The sequence below is a fragment of the Phalacrocorax carbo genome, chromosome 3 (genome assembly GCF_963921805.1).
Source record: "Phalacrocorax carbo chromosome 3, bPhaCar2.1, whole genome shotgun sequence".
Taxonomy (NCBI): domain Eukaryota; kingdom Metazoa; phylum Chordata; class Aves; order Suliformes; family Phalacrocoracidae; genus Phalacrocorax; species Phalacrocorax carbo.
Genome location: NC_087515.1, coordinates 28,488,409 through 28,510,513, shown reverse-complemented (window position 1 = coordinate 28,510,513; position 22,105 = coordinate 28,488,409). Strand labels below are relative to the sequence as shown.

The following is a 22,105-nucleotide window of genomic DNA, read 5'->3' as shown; positions in this document are numbered from 1 at the left end:
TGATAGGAGATGGGTGTTTTTGAGCGTACTGTCAGAGGAATGCATGCAACACTTGTGAACCTGAAACCTGGGGGAGGTGTGGAAGAATAATATAGCTTTGCGTTATTGTTATCATCTGTCTTCTATCATAAATAAAGCAGTGTTTTGGCACTGCATTAAATTTAGTCAGCTTATATAAATAACAGTCTCTCCTTTAAAATAAAAATCATTATTCACAGAATGCTGATGTTGGGTTGAAACCTGTGTGGTACGGCTCCAGAGTCCTGATTGAGGGTGCAGATGCAGAGACCCTGACAGAGGGAGAGGTGGTTACGTTCATAAATTGGGGCAATATTATCATCACTAAGTTAAACAGGTAACAAAGAGTGGAAGATGAAATGATTATTTGCTTTTCAGCTAATTGTTGATTTTTGTAATAGGTAGCTTGAAAGAGCAAAATATTAATGGTTGTCCATATATGTCCATTCTATGTTTCTGTATATAAAAATCTACTTTGAAATGTGTCAGAAAACAACACTTTAGCATAGAGCATATTTTACTCTAGATTCAGGTCTGGAATCACCAGTCAGTCCTGATACTGCATGTCTCTCATCCAGTGTTCTCCATGTATCAGTGGTAGTATTTCCACTGTGAAACAGCTTTTTCACACACAAAAAAAACCCCACTTGATGTTATAACAACTTTCACCCTGTAATGAATACCTACTTTTGCATGCTAAAAAACTACACCTACCACAATTGCAGTTGCTGAAATGTTAAGGTGGGGGAAGGAGACCATTAATGTCATCCTAGTATCTTTGAAGTAGTTGTGTTGTGGCAGTGGCAGAATGGGGTGAGCTGGGACAGAGAACATAAATAAGTAGAGATCCCCCCGCCCCCCTCCCATGTTCTTTACTGTCTCTTTATATTTAAGAAATCAAAAATAAAGAACTTCAACAGGAGTGAAATACACTTTCATTTCCTGCATGTCTCCCACACTTCAAAAATGAACTCTGAACACTCATTTTTCCGTGAATGTTATTGATGAGCTCTAGTATAAAATTAGAACAAATCACTTAGGTTTTACTCTTATTTCTGTTTTCTTGATTTCTGTTTTCCTATAGAAATTCAAGTGGAAAAATTGCATCCATCGATGCCAAGTTGAACTTAGAGAATAAGGACTTCAAAAAAACGACTAAGATCACTTGGTTAGCAGAAACTCCACGTGCACCACTCATCCCAACTGTCTGTGTGAATTATGAGCATCTGATCACTAAGCCAGTTCTAGGTAAAGATGAAGATTTCAAGCAATATATCAACCGAAATAGCAAGGTCAGTTATCTTTTTGTCCCCTTTATTCCACAAAGCTTAACGTTTGGGGGTTTTTTTTGCCATTACTATTTCTAGTTACCCTTTTTTTAAATTGTAAGATTTCATTTGTCAAACATTGTCAAACAAGTAAATCATGTGCTGGTGTGTGTAGTTTCCATGTTTTCCATTTAACCTCTCAAAATTACAAAATTAAAATCTGACTTATGCTTTTTCTCAGGTGTTACCTGGCTTTTACACATCTCTGACCAATAGTTTGAGGTTTTGTCTTTATACATTGCTATGAGTGTAGCATCTTACTGCGAGTACTTGTTCTGCTGCCCCTGGTGTTAACTAACAATTCAACACTTCTGAAATTGGAAAACCACCACTATCCTTCAACAGCTATACTGTATTTCTTACTATTTCTTGTGCTCTGCTTGATTTGGACTGATTTCTTTTCACTCTTACAGCAAGAAGAACTGATGTTAGGTGATCCTTGCCTTAAGGACTTAAAAAAAGGGGACATCATACAACTTCAGAGGAGAGGATTCTTTATTTGTGATCAACCCTATGAGCCAGTGAGGTAAGCTACCTGAGAACGGCCTGCATAGACTTCACAGAATTTGCTTTAACTTGCTGTGTTTTAATGTTTTCACATGTGCATTGGCAAGAGTAATGTTGCCTGCAAAAATTTTCCCCTTTACCGTGACCTTTCTGTGGAATGGCACAGCTTTTAGCTTGTACATTCCTACCTCTTCAAACTATCTAAGCCAAGCACACAGCACTTTTGGTGCACCCCAACTAACTTGGGCTTAGTAAAGAGATCATGGTTTCCTTGTGATTCTAAGTATATAAATTAAGGAACAATGTTACAGAAAAAAACAGGCATTTGCTCAATTAGAGTGTGCACATACTATTTAATTGTAACAGTTCTTTCACAAACTACCAGATTACTAAGTTACGCTGTATTCCAGCATAATATTATAACATAAAGAAAACTTGTACATAACGGGAATCGATGCAGATCCCCAATTATGTAAATTTGGGTAACTACAGTTGTGTACAAAGATAAACTTGCAGTTGTGCCAGAGCATCTTGTAGAAAGAGTAGAACATATGTTTCAATAAACATTTCATATGTATATTGTATTTCCTTTATTGTTGTGTTTTCTATAAATCCTTTTATAGTCCTTACAGCTGTAAAGATGCCCCGTGCATTTTGATTTACATCCCTGATGGACACACTAAGGAAATGCCAACATCTGGGTCAAAAGAAAAGACCAAAGCTGAAACTGCAAAGAAAGAGGTAAACTTACATTTTAGTAAAGTGCCATAAAAATGTATTAGTGTTCATCTGTAACTGTATAAGAGTATAATGCTGAATACTTAGCGCTTTTTGCTTTTTTCTTTTTTTTTTTTTTTTAAGGCTGGTTCAGCTGTAAAAGGAAAATCTCCTCCACTTGTTGGTGATAACTCTACTCCAACCTGTACTGTATCTGAAAGTCACCTGGTCATTTACAACAGAGTGTCTGCACAGGGTGATATAGTTCGTGACTTGAAAGCTAAGAAGGCATCAAAGGAAGATATTGATAAAGCTGTGAAACAGTTGCTGGCCTTGAAAGCAGAATACAAAGAGAAGACAGGCCAGGAGTATAAGCCTGGAAATCCACCAGTATCTGTAACTGAACACTCTTCAAAGCTTGAGACCTCTAGTACCCTGGACAGTAAAGCTCTGTATGATAAAGTAGCAGAGCAAGGAGAAGCGGTCCGAAAACTGAAAGCTGAGAAAGCACCTAAGGTGGCTGATTTAAACTAATATTTTTTTGTTTGGGTTTGCATAGCCCATTGTCCTTTGTCTGTGGAGGGAAATGGGTGCTTATAGTTCCATGTTTTAATAGTGATCATCATTTGGACTGGGCTCTGTTCTATCAAGACTTGTGTTTTCCAATACTTAACTTTTAGCTAAAAGTGTATGGCAAAGTTTGCGTTAATATGCATAAAGATGCAAGTAAATTCCTATATTTCTTAAACTGCTCTTCTGAAAAGGGAACAGGGTTCACCCCACAGTGTGAATTGGTTAAGAATCCAAATCTGATCCTTGGGGTTGAAATGTCTTGTGGTATTTCTCTCTCTCTCTCTCTCTCTCTCTCTCTCTCTCTCTCTCACTAAATATGGTCAAATTATGTGATTTCATAGGATTGACTTTTTGCTATTTAGACCTTAAAAAAAATACAAAAAGGAAAAAGAAGAAAGTAAAGATCCAAAGATATTTTTCAAACTTCTTCCTGTCTGTAGCTGATCATAGAAAACAGAGCTACTAGTAGCTGTTTTCTTCCTGCTCTTTATAATGCAGAACAAGACAAGATGGGAAGTAACACATTTTGCCTGGTGGTTAAATATGGTTCATAATAGTGTCTTGGTGGCACCATAAACTCTAAATAAATGGGAAGATCTAAACTAATTGACTGTTACAATTTTATTTAGGACTAGTAGGGTTGTATAGCTCTTAACAGGAGGTACTTTGTTAAAGCAGGAAAGTGGTAGAAAAAACTTCTCTGAACAATTCGACTAAATAGTTAAGAAAGTGGAATAGGTCCGCATGACCTGAAGGTCTTTTGATTAAAGTATTTAAGGTGCACTTCAGAGTCTTATGTTTCTATGTCTTTGTTCCTCCCTATTTCTACCCCTTCCTTTCTCTTCCAGGATGAGATAGGAGCTGCTGTGGAAGTCCTTTTATCCCTAAAGGCAGAATATAAACAACAGACAGGCCAGGAGTACAAACCAGGAAGCCCACCTGTGGTCTCTGTCCCTCCTCAGCCTTCTCCTGTTTCTACTCTTCCATCCCCATGTCCAGTAGACAGCAAATCTCTGTACAACAAAGTAGCTGAACAAGGCGAAGTGGTCCGCAAACTTAAATCAGAGAAAGCTTCAAAGGTGTAATAGCAGTGAATATTTCTGAGTGGAACATATTTCAGTTTAAACTAAAACCTAATTAGAGGTTTTATGAAACTTGAGGAACAAAATATAAACAAGTACTTTCAAATTCATGAAGTGCTTTCCCAAATTCTCTTAAGCTGTATGGCTGACTTCATGAGATCTCTGCTAGTGGATGGATAACCTGGAAAATAAACAAACAGGCTGGTCTTTTAGCAGTGCAAGCTAAGTATATAGAGTATAGTCAGTAAATTGAAAAAAAAGGCTGTAACTTTAAAGCTAGAATAGCAATAATAAATTTGGTAGTAATTTTATAGTGGCCAGGGAACCATTCTTTATTCAGAATCTGAGTATTTGCTGCCATTTTCTAGTGTACAAAGCCATGGACTGCTCTAACTGCAGGGAACTAAGCTGTCTAAATGGGAAGCTTTCATGGCACAGAAATCAGCCCTTATATATACTGCCTGATTAGGTCCTTTGATGTGCAGCTCGTAGGTATTCTGGCTAAAAAGTTTTACCACAGAACTCAATAATGACAACTTACACTAGCAAGTTAGCTCAAGAAGTTTTACTACAACAGCTATGTTAGTGCCATTCTGGTAAAGGCTATGTTATCTTAGCTATTGTGTTGCATCTCTGTTGTTTCTCTCTTTATCTGCAACTGCTGTTTGTCCTTTCTTGCTTCAGGAACAAATAGATGAGGCTGTGAAAATTCTTTTAAATCTAAAAGCAGAATATAAACAAAAGACAGGTCAAGAGTACAAGCCTGGAAATCCACCTTCAGCTCCTCCTTGTATACCTTCTACTACACTTCCATCTTCTGTATGCTGCAGTAACTCGGCGCCCTGTAGCTTAGTGGATGGCAAAGCACTTTATGATAATGTAGCTGAACAAGGGGAAGTGGTACGGAGACTCAAAGCAGAGAAAGCTTCCAAGGTATAACAGTAGAGTAAGCAAGTGTCTTACCACATTTTGCCACTGGGGGGAATCTTTCACCAAATAATGATCAGTGTACTAAGCTCCTTTATGTCCAGGTCATAGCTTAGCCATCAAACTTGCATGGTCCGATAATGCCACACAGGGCTACTGATGCTGGATACTTTCTTGACTCTGAGATACAAATTCTAAATTCGACTGGTATAGAAAGTCAAACTTAACCCCTCGCAGCTACATGAATAGGTGCAAACATGGCAGATATCAACCTTGCAGAAGTTTTTAATGTATTTTGCTTTTTCTTGCTGTATTTGGGACAAGTGAAGATAAAAGTGTCTAGTGTGCTGCAACAATAACAAGACTTTTGAAAACTTGACAAATTCAGTGATAGTTGTGGAAAAGTACATGAGACAAACCTATGTGTTTTCAGGAGCTGCTGGTTTTTCTGCCTATATTTCTACCTTGCAGAATTGGTTTTGGTGTTGGGCTTTTTATTTTTGGGGAGGTGGGGGGGGAGAGGCTGGGAAGGTTTGCTTTGGTGGGTGGTTTTTTGTTTGTTTTGTTTTTTGTTTTGTTTTTAAATCCCTTTTTAAAAACAGCTTACTGTATTTTTTAGTGTAGATTATGCTATTAACAGCTTGTAGCTGGCCAGGCGGGCTAGGGGAGCATTCTGGTACAATGTGACAGCTCTCAAACTGTCCTCAAACAGCTCCTGTTGCTTGGGGGAGAGCTATTACTTGAGTCCTCTCCTAATTATGAAGCACTGTTTTATTGCTAGATTGAAGTTTTATTTTCTTAGCCTGAAAGTCAATGCTTCTTGTCAGTTCTTTCTTTAATTCTCACTGGTACATATTGCTATTTGTTCTCCATATAGGATGAAATAGATGAAGCTGTAAAACTCCTTCTTGCTCTAAAAGCTGACTACAAGGAAAAGACTGGGCAGGACTACAGGCCAGGACATCCACCAGTAGCAGAAGCTGCTTTGCCCCAAACGTCAAACACAGTACTCAGTGGTCCAGACACACCCGAAGCTAAAGCCTTGTTTAGCAAAGTAGCTCTCCAAGGAGATGAAGTTAGGAAATTGAAGTCAGAAAAAGCAGAAAAGGTAAAAACGTACTGTAATATAAAAATGTAATATATGTATTTAAATCTAAAAATCTTTTTTAAATTGTGTGATTATGGGAATTAGAAATGTACATTTTGAATAGGCAACACTTGAATTCTGAGAACTGAAATGTACTTGTAAAATTATTCCGTTCAGATATGGTCCTTAAAATGTTAATGCGTTTAAGTGAAGTATTGGCTTTTGCAGGTTTTTTCCCCCAACACTCTGTGGATGTCCACAATGCCAAACATAGATCCATATTATTCTTTTGATAGAGCCATTTTATTCCTGTGATTTTTGTATGAAATTTTTTTTTATTCTTCAAGGAAAAGATAGATGCTGCTGTGAAGGAACTTCTTCAGTTGAAGGCCCAGTATAAGTCTGTTGCAGGAGTTGACTATAAACCAATTTCTGTTAGTGGCACTGATGACAAAGACAAAAAGAAGAAAGAGAAAGATAACAAGTCTGAAAAGCAGAGTAAGCAACAGAAGCAAAATGATGGCCCAAAAAAAGAACCTTTGCAAGGACAGAGTGGTAATGAACTCTCCTCAAGTGGATCAGGAGAGGGTCAAGGCCCTAAGAAACAAACCAGGTAGAGGCGCAATCTTTAATCTATTTGCTAGAAACCTCAAACGTTTACTTCTATTCAGAGTTAGTTTTACAGGTTTCTCATTTCACCTGAAAGCATGGACATTTCCACAATAACTGTGTTCATTTTCATACTTTGGTAACTTGCTTTTGGCTTGATCCTAAGTTTATTTAGTGTCAGTTGCACCTCAGCATCCAATGGAGGAAAATTCTACGTAGCCTGTAGAAAGCATAAAGCAGTGTGCACACACTGTTACTGTGGGTACTGTTACTGTCATTGAGAACTTGCTATGCTTCTTTATTTGCTTCTGCAAATATGCTGCTCTATCTTGCTCAGTATAAACCTTGGAGGAAAAAAAAAACAACTCTTATGCTTATTTCATTGTACCAGGATTTCCAGAATATTTACTGTGATGTGGTTTAACCCCAGCTGATGACTGAGCACCACACAGCCACTCATTCACTGTCCCCTGGGTGGCATGGGGGAGAGAATGGAAGAGTAAAAAGGGGAAAACTCATGGGTTGAGATAAAGCAGTTAAGTAACTGAAATAAAATAAATAGTAATAATAATAAAGAATATACAAAACAAGTGCTGCACGATGCAGTTGCTCACCACCCACTGCTGACAGATGCCCAGCCAGTCTCCGAGCAGCACCCCCTGGCCAGCTTTCCCCTAGTTTATATATTGAGCGTGACATCATATGGTATGGAATATCCTTTGGCCAGTTTAGGTCAGCTGTCCTGGCTGTGCCCCCTCCCAGCATCCTGTGCACCCCCAGCCTTCTCCGTTGGTAGAGCATGAGAAGCTGAAAAGCCCTTGACTTAGTGTAAGCACTGCTCAGCAACATCTAAAACATCAGTGTGTTATCGACATTATTCTCACCCTAAATCCAAAACACAGCACTATACCAGCTGCTAGGAAGAAAATGAACTCTTATCCCACCCGAAACCAGGGTACTATCCACCCCTTATTCTGTACCATCTATGTCATGCCTAGGTCCCACACTTTCCAATGCATTCCAATTAATCACCACTGCTTTTCTTGTCTTTTGATATATACACACAAATATAATTCACTTAGTTTATGGGCCATCCCTGTAAAATGTTTGTTCTGTTCATTTAGTCCATGACTTTGGGCACAGTCTGTCATAACAGTCCTTGAGGGCAAGAGAGATGGTGTGTGCTGTTGGATTGTTGCATGCTGAAACCAATTTGGTTCCATTATTACTGCGCTTTGCTTCGGTTTTCATCAAAGTTCATTCTTCATTAATCTGGATGATTATTACTGTAATACCATTGATATGGCATACAGCCACTATAGAAGTGATGATATACAATCTTATATAGCAATTAACATAATAAAATTTATTTTATTGGCTGTTCTCACCCAAAATCAAATCCCCTTGAGGTACACATTGGACTTCCCCATCCTCCTGCATTACCCACCAAGTGCACCCAGTTCCTTGAGCAAAAGCAGTCCTGCAGATGGTTTTGCCTTTGCCTGAGGCAGAAATAACCCAGACTATCTTCCCCAGCATATGTTTTATGCACGTTACAGGGACTTTATTTGCCTCTGCAGTACGTAAAAGTTTTGGTTGGGCAGGGCCAGCTCAGTTGGCAGATCCTCTAGTGTTGACTAACCAGGTGGCTTTTGCTAAATGTGTATCCCAGTCTTTAAATGTCCCACCCCCCGTTGCTCTCAGTGTAGTCTTTAACAGTCCATTGTATCGTTTGATTTTCCTGGAGGCTGGTACATGATAGGGGATGTGATACACCCACTCAATGCCATGTTCTTTGGCACAAGTGTCTATGAGGTTGTTTTGGAATGATTCCCATTGCCTGACTAAATTTTCTCTGGGGTGCCATGTCACCATAAGACTTGCTTTTCAAGGCCCAGGATAGTGTCCTAGGCAGTGGCATGTGGCACGGGATATGTTTCCAGACATTCAGTGGTTCCTTCCACTGTTGTAAGCACATTGTACTTGTCTTGGCAGGTTTGTGGGCGTGTGATAGAATCAATCTACGAGGCCTCTCAATATTTATATTTCAACCATCATCCTCCATACCACAGAGGCATTAACCGCTTGGCCTGTTTGATTGCAATGCACGTTTTACATTCATGGATGACCTGTGCAATAGTGTCCATGGTCAAGTCCACCCCTCAATCATGAGCCCATTTATATATTGCATCTCTCCCTTGATGGCCTGAGGTGTCATGGGCCCACCGAGCTAGAAATAGTTCACCCTTATGTTGCCAGTCCACATCCACCTGAGCCACTTCAATCTTAGCAGCCTGATCTACCTACTGGTTGTTTTGATGTTCTTCAGTGGCCCGACTCTTGGGGATGTGAGATCCATGTGACGTACATTTACAACCATGTTCTCTACCCGGGCAGCAATGTCTTGCCACGATGTGGCAGCCCAGATGGGGTTGCACCTGTGCTGCCAGTTGCTTTGCTTCCACTGCTGTAGCCAGCCCCACAGGGCATTTGCCACCATCCAGGAGTCAGTATAGAGATAGAGCACTGGCTACTTTTCTCAGTCAGCAATATCTAAAGCCAGCTGGATGGCCTTTACCTCTGCAAACTGACTTGATTCACCTTCTTCAGCAGTTTCTGCGACTTGTCGTATAGGGCTCTGTACAGCAGCCTTTCACCTCCAATGCTTTCCCCACAAGATGACAGGACCCATCAGTGAACAGGGCATAGTGCTTCTCATTTTGTGGTGGTTTATTATACAGTGGGACCTCTTTGGCACGTGTCACCTCCTCCTCTGTTGGGATTTCGAAATTTTTGCCTTCTGGCCAGTCCATGATCACTTCCAAGATTCCTGGGTTACTGGGGTTTCCTGTTCAAGCCTGTTGTGTGATCAGTGTGACCCACTTACTCCATGTAGCATCGACTGCGTGATGTGTAGAGGGGACCCTCCCTTTGAACGCCCAGCCCAGCACCGTCAGTTGGGGTGCCAGGAGTTGTGCTTCAGTACCAGCCACTTCTGAAGCAGCCCAGATCCCCTCATATGCTGCCAATATTGTTCTTGGCTGGAGCATAGAATGCCTCAGGCCCTCTGTGTCCCTAACTCCAAAACTCTAAGGGTTGACCTCAAGTGTCCCCTGATGCTTTCTGCCAGAGGCTCCAGGTAGGGCCATTCTCCCAGGCTCCAGTGTGGAGCACATTTTTTACATATTGTCATGCCCGGACTGACCCAAGGGCTACTGCATGAACTATCTCCTGTTTAATTTGTTCAAAGGGTTGTTGTTGTTCAGGGCCCTATTTAAAATTGTTGTTCTTCCGGGTCACTTGATAGAGAGGGTTTATGATCAGACTGCAGTTTGGAATGTGCATTCTCCAAAAACCCACAGTGCCTAAGAAAGCTTGTGTTTCCTTTTTGCTAGTTGGTGGAGACATGGCTGCTATTTTGTTGATCACATCCATTGGAATCTGACGACGACCATCTTGCCATTTGATTCCTAAGAACTGGATTTCTGGTGCGGGTCCCTTCACCTTACTTTGCTTTATGGCAAAACTGGCCTTCAGAAAGATTTGGACTATTCTCTTCCCTTTCTCAAAACTTCTGCTGTGTTGCCCCACATGATGATATCATTAATGTATTGCAGGTGTCCTGGAGCCTCACCCTGTTCTGGTGCAGTCTGGATCAGTCCACGGCAAATAGTAGGGCTATGTTTCCACTCCTGGGGTAGTCAATTTCTCACTGTCTGGGGAACTGCCCACTGGAAACTGGAGCAGCAATTTTCCAGGAAGGAATCCCCTTCTATGATTGCTTTTCCCTGTAGCTCACATACCTGTGGATCTAGGGTTGAGGTGGATTTTCCATCCCACTTCCTCATGTCCTCCCCATCGTCACGCAGGTGAAACCACATGGTGGCCAGTGGCCTGTACTTTCTATATCCTCTCTCTTGAGCAGAGAAATGCTTACTCCAAATAGCTGAGATACTGCTCTGTATGGGTAGGGAGTAGGACGCATCCTTTTCAACTTGCTGGACCTTCCATGACAATCTCCCTACAGCTGAGATGAGGAAAGAAGAGATTTTCTTTTTATTGCCAGAGTTGGCCAGGCAGTTCATCCACTGTTGGTGCCTCTCCATCTTTCCAGGTCAGCATTGCCAATTATTTGGCATAGGATAATGGTGCACTCCATAGAAACGTCCGCCACATGGATCATGTGTATCAGACTTCATCTGGATCTTTGGATAACTGCTTGTTGTCCAGTCACTATAAATCACCTCCAGCATGGCTAATTCCCACAGGTACTGGATACTTCTCTCCATGGTGGTCCGTTTACCTGGGTGATATATAACATCTTCTTTGAAGGGATACATTTTCTTCACCTTCAGAGGCTGAGGGCTTGTGCCCCTTTTCCAATCACTTGTCAATGCCCCCGTCCCTAGAAAGGGATCTGAGTTCTTTGGCTTCCTTACCCTCTAATTCCAGGCTACTGGCCCTGTTATCCCAGCATCAGAGCGCCAGATTATATTGTGCTTACCTTGGATGACAGCTGAAATCTTTTTGCATATTTCACAGTTCACTCAGGGATAGGGATTAGGTGGTTACCATCTCATTTATGCATTCTGCCTTTTCCTCTTCTCATGATGGCCCTGCTTTTTCATCATCCCTTACTAAATGAGCTGACTTTTTTTTCCAGGATTGCTTCTTGTGTACAGGAGTGACAGATGCTGGCATGGGTTGGTTCTCTGGTTTGGCCGCAGTGCCTGATGCAGGGGCTGGAGTAGCCTCAGTGCCTGTTTTTGGGGTTGGAGTAGCTGTGGTACCTGTTGTTTGGTTGTCAGATTCAGAGGCCTTCTTTTCCCCTTCAGGGTACTGAAGAGTGTTGAACAGGGCTCTAGGCATGGGCCAGGCCCCAGCACCTTGCAGTGATTTGTGTCTCTCTGGAATTGCCAGGGTGACAGCGTACTTTTTCCAAATACTCTACTTAATTTTTCAGGATTCACTGTCCTAGGTACCTGCCCATACTATCCCATATACCCTGCTACGCATAACTATCCAGCCTTGGGGTAAATCTCTGTGTGGTATTCTTAAATAGTTGTTTAACTTTAAACAAGACCTGAAACACATTCAGTAGTAGGAGCAGGAGGAACATGCCAGTTTGAACATCCCAGGGTTATTCAGAATTCTCAAGAGCTATTTTAACTAGCCTGGAGTAGAAGGGGAAGGTGAAGGGAAGTGTCTCCCCCATAAATTGACTCCCTGAGGAGAAAAGGTACAAAGTGTAATTATTAATAGTTTCTGAGAGATGCTTCCTGAAGTACAGAGATGACAGTAATGATGAGTACAAATACTGGGTTAGCCTAAGAACCAGCCATTTTATCATATCATAAGCCAGTGTTACAAAGTACAGCAAAACAATAACCTTGACCCAGCTCCCAGCAGTGAGAAACAGCACAACAGGGAGCATATACTGTAAGTAAGATGATACTTAACACAAATTGAAGAGCAAGAATGACAACTCTTAGAGAAAATTAATGAACATTGTGACCAGCACCTACCAAACTAATATAATGAATGTTTATAACAAATTTGTTCTAATGCACTCTGGTCAGATTTGTCGTTATCTCAACCCATCGAGCCCCACAATGGGTGCCAAAAAGGACTGTCGTGGTTTAACCCCAGCCAGCAACTGAGCACCGCACAGCCACTCACTCACTGTCCCCCGGGTGGCATGGGGGAGAGAATTGGAAGAGTAAAAGAGAAAACTCCTGAGTTCAGATGAGTGTAATAATTGAAGTAAGGTAATAGTAATAATAATAATATACAAAGCAAGTGAATCACTGTGCAACTGCTCACCCCCTGCTGACAGATGCCCAGCCATCCCGCAAGCAGTGGCCCCCTGGCCAGCTTTCCCCTAGTTTATATATTGAGCATGACATCATATGGTATGGAACATCCTTTGGCCAGTTTAGGTCAGCTGTCCTGGCTGTGCCCCCTCCCAGCTTCCTGTGCACCCCCAGCCTTCTCCGTTGGTAGAGCATGAGAAGCTGAAAAGCCCTTGACTTAGTGTAAGCACTGCTCAGCAACATCTAAAACATCAGTGTGTTATCGACATTATTCTCACCCTAAATCCAAAACACAGCACTATACCAGCTGCTAGGAAGAAAATGAACTCTTATCCCACCTGAAACCAGGATGTGTACCTGAGTACCATGACAGGTATGTAGCCCAACCTACGGCAAGGTGCTGCTGTAGTTAATGGTGGAACTCTCCAGTGACGATTGCTGTGTATCCCCTCTCCTGCTTCCACCCTGGAAGTTTTAGAAGTCTTTCCACAGCACTATTTATTTATGTTTCAGATAAATCACGTGTTAGAGACAAAGATTTGATTATTTTGTATAGAAATTATGCCAGAAAAATGCACTTTTGATCCTTAAAATTTCTCTGTAGAGATAGAAAAACTTTACCTTTGTCTACTGTCAGTTGAGTCTGACGAGTTCAGCTTCCTTTAGAATCTTGTAGTTCTACTAGTTATCTTTATTTTGGTGGTAGGGTCAGTTTTCTGTCTTGAACAGTGTGACAGACATTCATATGAATGGTGAATTCAAGTTGCATAAGTTTCCTGGAATTGTAGCCACTGGCTAGGTAAGAAATTTTTCAAATGAAGAGTAAGACAGCTTACATACAGCTTTGGTTAGTCTTAGGTACTTATTGGAGGTGCTTGGGGTTGCCCATTATGAGGTTCTTTGATGAGACCATGGTGAGAATTAGAAGGGTTCAAACAGTAGAAGAGAAACGGAGCTATTTATATGAAATATTGTTGTTAGCCAAGGTAAGGAAATGCTTGCAATTCCTACTAGCCAATACATGTGGAACTCAAAAAATTTTGGGAAAAGTTAGCTTTATAAAGTAAAATCAAAACATTCTGTTCCATGCCTCCCTTTTTCTGCTCTGTCTGTCGTTCCCCCCCTCCCCCCAAGAACAAAAAAAAAAAGGTTAGGATAGATTTCACTGATAAATTCTGTACAGCACAAATCTGGTTCTTTCTATTGTAGGCTGGGTCTAGAAGCTAAAAAGGAAGAAAATCTTGCAGATTGGTTCTCTCAGGTAAGTGCATATCACTTCGAATTAAACAATTATTTCATTCTTGTATAAATCAAAATCTGGTTTGGATTTATATCTTATCTTGTATTTCTGGGGTTTTCGTGTTTTGTTTTGTTTTTAAATACAAACCAAAGTACTTGCTCTTTCTATTTCTTACACTGCTATCATGGTCTTAAATAGAAGTGCCTGGATTGAAGAGCTGAATAAATTTAGGAAGCTCTAGAAAGGATAAGCATCAACCATTTCACCCTCTTCCCCATATATATGCTTTTCTTAATTCATGTATGCACTCCTCTTTCATTAAGAGTGCAGAACATCAGTGAAGTGATAGGAATTTCAAAGGCTTGGAATTTTTATTTTGCCCCAAGATGGTGTATAATAAAGTACGTACCTGTTGTTTATGGAATGAGTTTGCTGGCTCATGAGGTTCAAAACCAGAGTAGAGACGGTTGGTTTAGATGAGCCTACTTATGAAAGATTATAAATGAATATCAGTGGTGTACGTTGCCTCTCACTAGTATAATTTGTGCATGTAACCTAGGGAATAAAAATACTTTCTGACACGAGCTAGAGACATTTCTTACAAAGGTGTAGTTTGTTGATATCGGGAAATTAGCTACTCTTTTTTACTCAGATTCATGAAATTCAGTTTCAGGTAAGTGTTTACATTATTCAGATCTATTATTAAGCTTAATGTTCCTGTTTAACTTTCTCTAATTATAGGTAACAAAAGTAATCTCAACACATATCTTTGCTAACTTTTTGAGCACAAAGACTTTTAAATAGGAGACTTTTCTTGAATTGCATGCCACACACTTGAATTACTGAATGTTCCTTATGTTTGAAGTTGAAACTACAGTATCTAAATAATCTTTTGAAAGGTGATCACAAAATCAGAAATGATTGAATACTATGATGTGAGTGGCTGTTACGTTCTTCGTCCTTGGGCTTATGCTATTTGGGAAGCTATCAAGAACTTCTTCGATGCAGAGATCAAGAAACTTGGAGTGGAAAACTGTTACTTCCCCATGTTTGTGTCCCAGGCTGCCCTAGAGAAAGAGAAGACTCATATTGCTGACTTTGCTCCTGAGGTACACTTCAAAACACAATTTTAGTCAGACTACAGGAAAACCCAACCACGTAGTCTGCAGCTGAGTATGAAAGTAAAGGTTTTTTCAAACTTGTTTTGTGTGATTTTTTTCCTTTTTTAATACCACCACCCTCTCCACCCCCCACCCCCCCACCCCGCCTTTTCTTTTTTCCTTCCTTTAGGTTGCTTGGGTCACAAGATCCGGAAAAACAGATCTGGCTGAACCAATTGCTGTACGTCCCACAAGTGAAACAGGTAGACCTCTTTTCATGCAGTTTGGCTGTGAAGAAAACAGTTACAGGCATCCTGTAGCTGATAGACAAGCATCCCTTTTGAAAAGTAGAAACCCATTTTTTAGAATGTTTTCTATAACTCCTTATCAAAATTTCTTAAATTTGCTGCCGCTTATAGCAAACGTTGCAACACTACACGTTCCCTTAAATGGACTTGTCTAGGAAGTGTACACTCTAGGAATTTTCATAACCTGAAGACTGACTTGCTTTGAGTGAAAAACATGTTTGGTTACTTGTTTGATATTGTTTATAAGAAAATGTTTTCATCTCATAATTCACTTCAGTTTTGCCTGTACTTTGACTATAGCTGTGAAACTACCTTTTACTAAAATTTTCTCTGAGTAATTTAAACGAACATTTTAAGACCTGAGGCTGGATGAGTTTTTAATTGAATCAGGTATGGTATAGTGTCCTGAAATTTCGAGGTCAGTGAATCTTTATTTGTGAACCTAGATGTATTTACATACTCTAAGCCAGTGACTCAAACATAGTGTCATTAGATATTAAGCTTTGGATTGTACTTTGAACAGCAGCAAGCAAGCTGTTTTCCAGAGACACAAGACAAAGTGAGAGTGCTCCTTTCAATGAAAATATTATGTGTTAAGACAAAAAACATCCTTTAAAGAGAATTAAACATAAAACCATAGTTCTCACAGCAGAGAATGTTAAGCTTACATGTAACAAAAAGAAAGGTTTGGCGTCAACTGGCTGTATTGTGCAGAGACCCAAAGCTGTTTTCTTTTTACAGTCATGTATCCTGCCTATGCAAAGTGGGTGCAGTCACACAGGGATCTGCCTATCAAGCTTAATCAGTGGTGCAATGTTGTGGTATGTCTATACACAATTTCTGAGTAACTGTTGTATCATAGATACAGTGTAGGATAATCCTTCTGTGTGGACATGGCATGTTGATACTTACCACAGCACATATTCTATGGCAAAAGTATGAATGTGGCTTATGTGATGTTTTTCTCACTGTTTTTAATAAAACATTTTATCAATGTGTATCGTTGATTATATTGTTCAAGTAAAAATCTATGAGTAGTTATTTTTTATCTTTTTATTCAGAATTTTCTAATACTTATTTTTAACAGTAGTTTGACACTTTAGTATTAATCATGGTGTTCAATTTTTTTATTACCCCCCCCAGCGTTGGGAGTTCAAACATCCCCAACCTTTCCTTCGCACTCGTGAGTTCCTTTGGCAAGAGGGTCACACCGCATTTGCAACATATGAAGAAGCAGCAGAGGAGGTAAAAAGCAAATGCCATGGTGCTTTTGCTTTCAGAAAGTTACCTTCTCCATAGCAACACAAACAAATCTTTTTATTAGGACCTGGTAGAAATATGTCTCCTTTTCATTGGGAGCCCTCATGAAAAATGCCAAGTGTACTATAATCCATTTTTTTCTCAGATGTAGCACTTGTCTGAGGCTTTAGTCTCTTCAGATGATATGGGGAGTTCAAAGAGTATGATAATATAAAGAATCTTTCCTTACAAATTATGATCCTTAAAGATCCATTTTCCTTAAAAATCTAAATGATGCATTCACATGTTAACTGCTAGAAATTTTAACACTTCCTTTGCCCAGAAGACAGATGTTTCATTGAGTATTATAGCATATCTTTATTTACTTAGCAGATATTCAAACTTTTAGGTGGAAACTAGAAGTCAGTATAGCCATTGGACTGGCATTTCTGCAGTGACTCTTGTTTTCTGTCACGGTTCACAGTTGCTATTTGATTCGTAGAAAATAAGAGCCAAAGTTTAAAGCAATTGAAGAAATCTGGGTTTTTAATCACAATCTTGAGAAAGCGTTAAACTTTTTAAGATTTTAGACTCTGACATATAAAAATATATCACGATCTAGCAAACGCAAAATACTGAGTAATTCTTAAAACAGCATATTCATCATAGGTGATGCAGATACTTGATCTGTATGCTCAAGTGTACGAAGATCTCCTAGCAATACCTGTTGTGAAAGGAAGGAAGACAGAGAAGGAGAAATTCGCTGGGGGTGATTATACAACCACTGTAGAGGCATTTATATCTGCTAGTGGAAGAGCTATCCAGGTATTTATCTATTAGAAGAATATTTTTTTTTTCAGAAATGCAGTAAGATGAAAGCCTTAAACTGATGCTTGAGAGACTTAACTTTCCACTGAGTAGCATTTTCTGTGTACAACTATTTCAGGGAGCAACATCACATCATCTAGGGCAGAATTTCTCAAAGATGTTTGAAATTGTATTTGAAGATCCCAAGAAACCAGGAGAAAAACAGTTTGCTTATCAGAATTCCTGGGGCATTACAACTCGAACTATTGGTGTAATGACAATGATTCACGGAGATAACATGGGACTGGTGCTTCCGCCTCGAGTAGCCTGTGTTCAGGTGAGTAAAAATGCCATAAACTACTATTTTGTTTCCTTTCCTCTCTTGGAATAGATGAGCATTTTATATCAAGCACCTGGAAGTCTTAACATAGGATAGGAGCTGTCTGATTACAGAGCATGCTGTATAAAGTTAGTACAAATCATTTGGGTACTGGTGGTGGACAAGCTGTCTTTAGTAATCCATCTATTTAAAATAATTTTACCTCTATCATTTGAATGAAAAGAAAAATATACCCTTTACTTGCGAGAACTTGAAAGAAATTACTGGGATATTGGGCCACAATATTGTTTTTAAGTTTTTATGATAACTAGGAGCTAATTTTTTTATAACATAAAGTACATGACATGTTGTATTCCAGGTTGTAATTATACCTTGTGGTATTACAAATTCCCTTTCTGAAGAGGACAAAGAGGCTTTACTGAAGAAATGTAATGAATATCGTAATAGACTGCTTAGTGTTAATATCCGTGTGCGGGCTGATTTAAGAGACAACTATTCACCCGGCTGGAAGTTCAACCACTGGGAGCTTAAGGTACATTTCTTTCCAGGAGGCGTTTTGAAGCTTATATGTGGGGTATCTATGAGGCAGGTTATGCATGCCTTGTATTCTGAAGGCAAATATTTTCTCTAAATGAAGAATTGCTGCCTGATGATCAGTGATCACTTTCATTAATCAGTGAAGAAAAGATGTTTTCTGAGACTTGCTCTGTTTGCTAGGATTTGCGTGTCACTAACAATATTTGAACTTCGAAGTCTCCACATTATGTACCTAGAAAATGAAATTTAATAGCGCAAATCACTTGCATGTTTAAAAATATGTAACACTTAAGTGTGTGCATGGTCACAACAGTGGAATGGAGAAGATAAATCCGTACAGCATCGACAAAGAAAGGAGCAATTTTTGTTTGTTTGTTTCAAGATTATGGTGTTCCGCTCATATTAGTAGTTGAGAGGAACAGTTCTGCCTCATCAAATATAAGAGGCTTTTTTAAAACAAAAATAGTGAACAGAATGAAGCAATGGTAATTAGAAATTGAAAAATTTATGGAGTGAAGTTATGGGATCATATTTTTGTTCTGAATTTGAAATGAGTTTCAATACGTTAATCTTCAAGGTAAGACCAAAAGGGTTGTCAAGCATTGGGACAGGCTCCCCAGGGAAGTGCTGGAGTCACCATCCCTGGACGTATTTAAAAAAGGTGTAGATGTGGTGTGTAGGTGCAAGGTGGGTGGACTTGGCAGTGTTAGATTAACAGTTGGACTCGATGGTCTTAAAGGCTCTTTCCAACCTAAATGACTCTATGATTCTATGATAGAAGATCCTGGAGTCGTTGAAAGTTCCCATTGTGTCCAAGTTCTCTTTCTTTTTTATACACTTTTTTTTTTAATGGAGCTCCAATACAATGAATCCATATTGGGAGACTTTTAAAATAAAATTAGGTTTATAGAGGAGGCACAGCGTGGAACAAACTTGATGTTTTTTATAAAATCTAGTAATGTGTCTAGCATAATACATAAACTGCATCTTCAAGCTAATTGCAGGAAAAGTGCATTCATTTTTTTGAGCACTGATAAGGCATTTCATAGGGTAAAAAACTACAAGGGTACCAAAGTAAGAAGTACAAGACATAACTGGTATGTATTTTCCTTTATGTACTTTTCAGACTAGCAGATTTCTGATATTACCACCGAAAAGAGCCAAGTCATTAGTACTTGTTTTAGAATGTCTGGTATTATTAGGTCCATTGCTCTTTCTTAGGAAGTTTCCCTGTGCGAACATTAGGCATCCTTCTTTCACTGGAAAGTAGTACTACAATTAGAAATACTAGATACTTTCTGATGAAAGATGGCTTTTTTCTATGTCATAAACTAGAATGTTTGTTCAGTTTAAATTGTTTGTTAATAACAGTTTTGAATAGCTTTTTATGTAGCTTTGCAGTAGAAGTAGATATTTTACCCTTCAGGCAGATTTTACTATATTATTTACATTTTTAGGATAAATAAGAGTGGGGGAGGTATAGGGAATCATTTGCAAACTACGAACTTGAAGAGATTCCAGAAAGCTTGGGGGAGTGTCACCTGTTGAACAGTGTTTTTAGCTTTTAGCTTCTTAGCTTATCAATTAGATTTCCCTTGGGGGGTTGGAAGTCAACATCAAAATGCATTCGCACTTAGTCTCTTTTCCATGAAGGAATGTGTACAGCTCGGGACACATGTTAGCAGGACATAGAGAAAATAAGTTAGACTCAGTAGACTCTTAACGACTAGTAAAATGGAAACTCCTTTTGTGTGATGGCATATGGGAGATGAGGAGTTACATGGTTCTTATCACCAAAGTTTATGAAGCATAAAAGCTTTACATAAATAAAGCAACTGTTTGTAGTCCAGTATTCTGTACAATTAATGTCGGTATTGGGGCTATATTTAACAGAACTTTTGCTATTTGCTGTTCATACAGTTGAAAGTGTTCTGTGAAAACAGAATTAAAAGGTATTATTTGATGAACTAGAATGTTAAAATGACTTATAGAAGTCTTAATCATTCAGACTTTAAAAGTCTGATTTGCACTGGCTGGGATAACTGTCTTAGTCTAGTTTCAGTTGTGCCTTAACTGTCATAGTATTACTTGCACGTCGGCACAGATGCAGTCTCCAAGCTAGTGAAGCAAGGTTGGAGGAAGGTATAATGACAAGTGAAGAGAGTGTGGATGGGAAAGACAGAAATGCATAAAAGCAGTGGAGTATATGCTGATTTTTTTCAAAGAAACTTAAATGTGTAAAGTGGTTCCATATTAAGACTAGGCTTGGGGGTGGGGCAGGGAGGAGAGAGAGGGAGAGCGCGCTCTTCTGAGAATTACTTGTTCATTATAACTCCTAACTCTTTAATGAAGGGTGTTCCAGTCAGGGTTGAAGTGGGACCACGAGACATGAAGAGCCAACAGTTTGTAGCTGTTAGAAGAGACACAGGACAGAAGCTGACCTTTTCTGAAGATGAGGCAGAAGATAAACTGAAGCAGATTTTGGAGGAGATCCATGCTAACCTTTACAACAGGTAAATTGAGAGATACAGTAAATGGCTGTGCTAATCGCAGATGCACTTTACCTGTCAGAAGAATTTCTCACATTATTGGTTCATCTGTGCAGAAAGACAGGTCAGGCCCATCTTTCCATTTGTGACATTTCTTTTTTCTGCTGCTGCAACTTGGTCACATACAGTGATAAAAGTTTCCTGTTGTGCTCATGAAACGGAATGTTGAAGATTGTGAACTTATTTTAAAAATACTTCTGTGAATTTGTGTAAAGTATTAATAAACAAACACACCACAAATAATTCATGGGATAATGCACAGGATTCCTTCCTGAAAGATGCTTTTGATAGGGAATTTTGAAAAATACAAAGTTGTCCAAGAAACTTCAGTAGCTGAAGTTCTATGTTCAGAATTGTGTTTTAAGACCCTCTATCCTATTGACTTCCATAGTAATGTTTTCTTATAAGCAATCAAATGCTCTTGGAACTGTTATTTGCACTTACTGCATGTGCCAAATCCCCTGTGTGTCTGTCATTGCAAACTGTTGTTTGTAAGGAGACCAAGAAAGAACATGGTGCTGATCCAGCACCATGGCAGATGGATTTTCCTGCTTTCTTCTGTGGTGAGTGAAGTTGCTTACAAGCAGAATATTTCTACCTAGTTAAAAACCATTTTGCTATTTAGATTTAGAACATAATTTAAAAAAGAAAAATCTAGATCTATAGTACTTATCTGTTTCTATCTACAGCTGGTCAGTGTTGAACTAGCATGCACAACAGTGTGAATTAACATGGTGAAATATGCAGCACCTGGAGAACAGCCCATTGGCAATTAATCAAAATTTTATCTCTTTGAGTGCAAAAATGGTAGAAAGACATAACCTGATTAGGAAGATTTGAAGGAATATATAGCTTATCTTCATGAACTTTCTGTTCTGACTGAAAACTTAGTTCATTTGGCCAGTGAGGTTATGTGTGTAAAGCTGCCCTGACTGGTTTGTTTTTTCATCTGTTGGGGTTTTTGTTTTGTTTTGTTGGGTTCTTTGGTTATTTTTTTCCCCTCTTTTCTTAGAGCTTCCGAAGACCTAAAAAGTCATATGGTGGTGGCCAATACTATGGAGGACTTTCAAAAAGAGCTTGATTCAGGAAAGGTAAGGAAATTTACTTCATTCTATCCTGGTAGGTACTATCACATACTTTCTGTTCCTTGCAAATAACCAGGGGCTAGAAATTTCAAAGCTTATATTTAAATACTGTTGTGGTTTTTATGGAACTCTCCCCTTACAAGCAGATGAAGCCTCTCCTGGGGAGCTGCACAAAAATGAATTAGCTTTCCCAAAATTTGTTAAACACCTTGCTTTCTTCTTTTGCTAAAATACCTTAT

The 22,105-nt window shown here is 39.3% G+C and overlaps 1 protein-coding gene across 4 annotated transcripts in view; it reads left to right on the top strand.

The window, feature by feature from the left end:
• EPRS1 (glutamyl-prolyl-tRNA synthetase 1) overlaps positions 1–22,105 on the top strand; it is a 46,108-nt gene that overhangs the window by 20,905 nt on the left and 3,098 nt on the right. For 2 of the 4 annotated variants that reach the window (XM_064446276.1, XM_064446279.1), the window contains exons 14-32: positions 219–355; positions 1,103–1,310; positions 1,760–1,872; positions 2,477–2,594; positions 2,715–3,086; positions 3,992–4,222; positions 4,910–5,158; positions 6,030–6,260; positions 6,587–6,852; positions 13,871–13,922; positions 14,801–15,010; positions 15,192–15,264; positions 16,051–16,130; positions 16,453–16,554; positions 17,218–17,373; positions 17,495–17,692; positions 18,054–18,227; positions 20,585–20,745; positions 21,794–21,872. In XM_064446276.1, the coding sequence (XP_064302346.1) occupies positions 219–355; positions 1,103–1,310; positions 1,760–1,872; positions 2,477–2,594; positions 2,715–3,086; positions 3,992–4,222; positions 4,910–5,158; positions 6,030–6,260; positions 6,587–6,852; positions 13,871–13,922; positions 14,801–15,010; positions 15,192–15,264; positions 16,051–16,130; positions 16,453–16,554; positions 17,218–17,373; positions 17,495–17,692; positions 18,054–18,227; positions 20,585–20,745; positions 21,794–21,872 (3,210 nt within the window). The remainder of the gene's footprint in view (positions 1–218; positions 356–1,102; positions 1,311–1,759; positions 1,873–2,476; positions 2,595–2,714; positions 3,087–3,991; positions 4,223–4,909; positions 5,159–6,029; positions 6,261–6,586; positions 6,853–13,870; positions 13,923–14,800; positions 15,011–15,191; positions 15,265–16,050; positions 16,131–16,452; positions 16,555–17,217; positions 17,374–17,494; positions 17,693–18,053; positions 18,228–20,584; positions 20,746–21,793; positions 21,873–22,105) is intronic. The other 2 variants (XM_064446277.1, XM_064446278.1) reach the window with 2 other exon arrangements.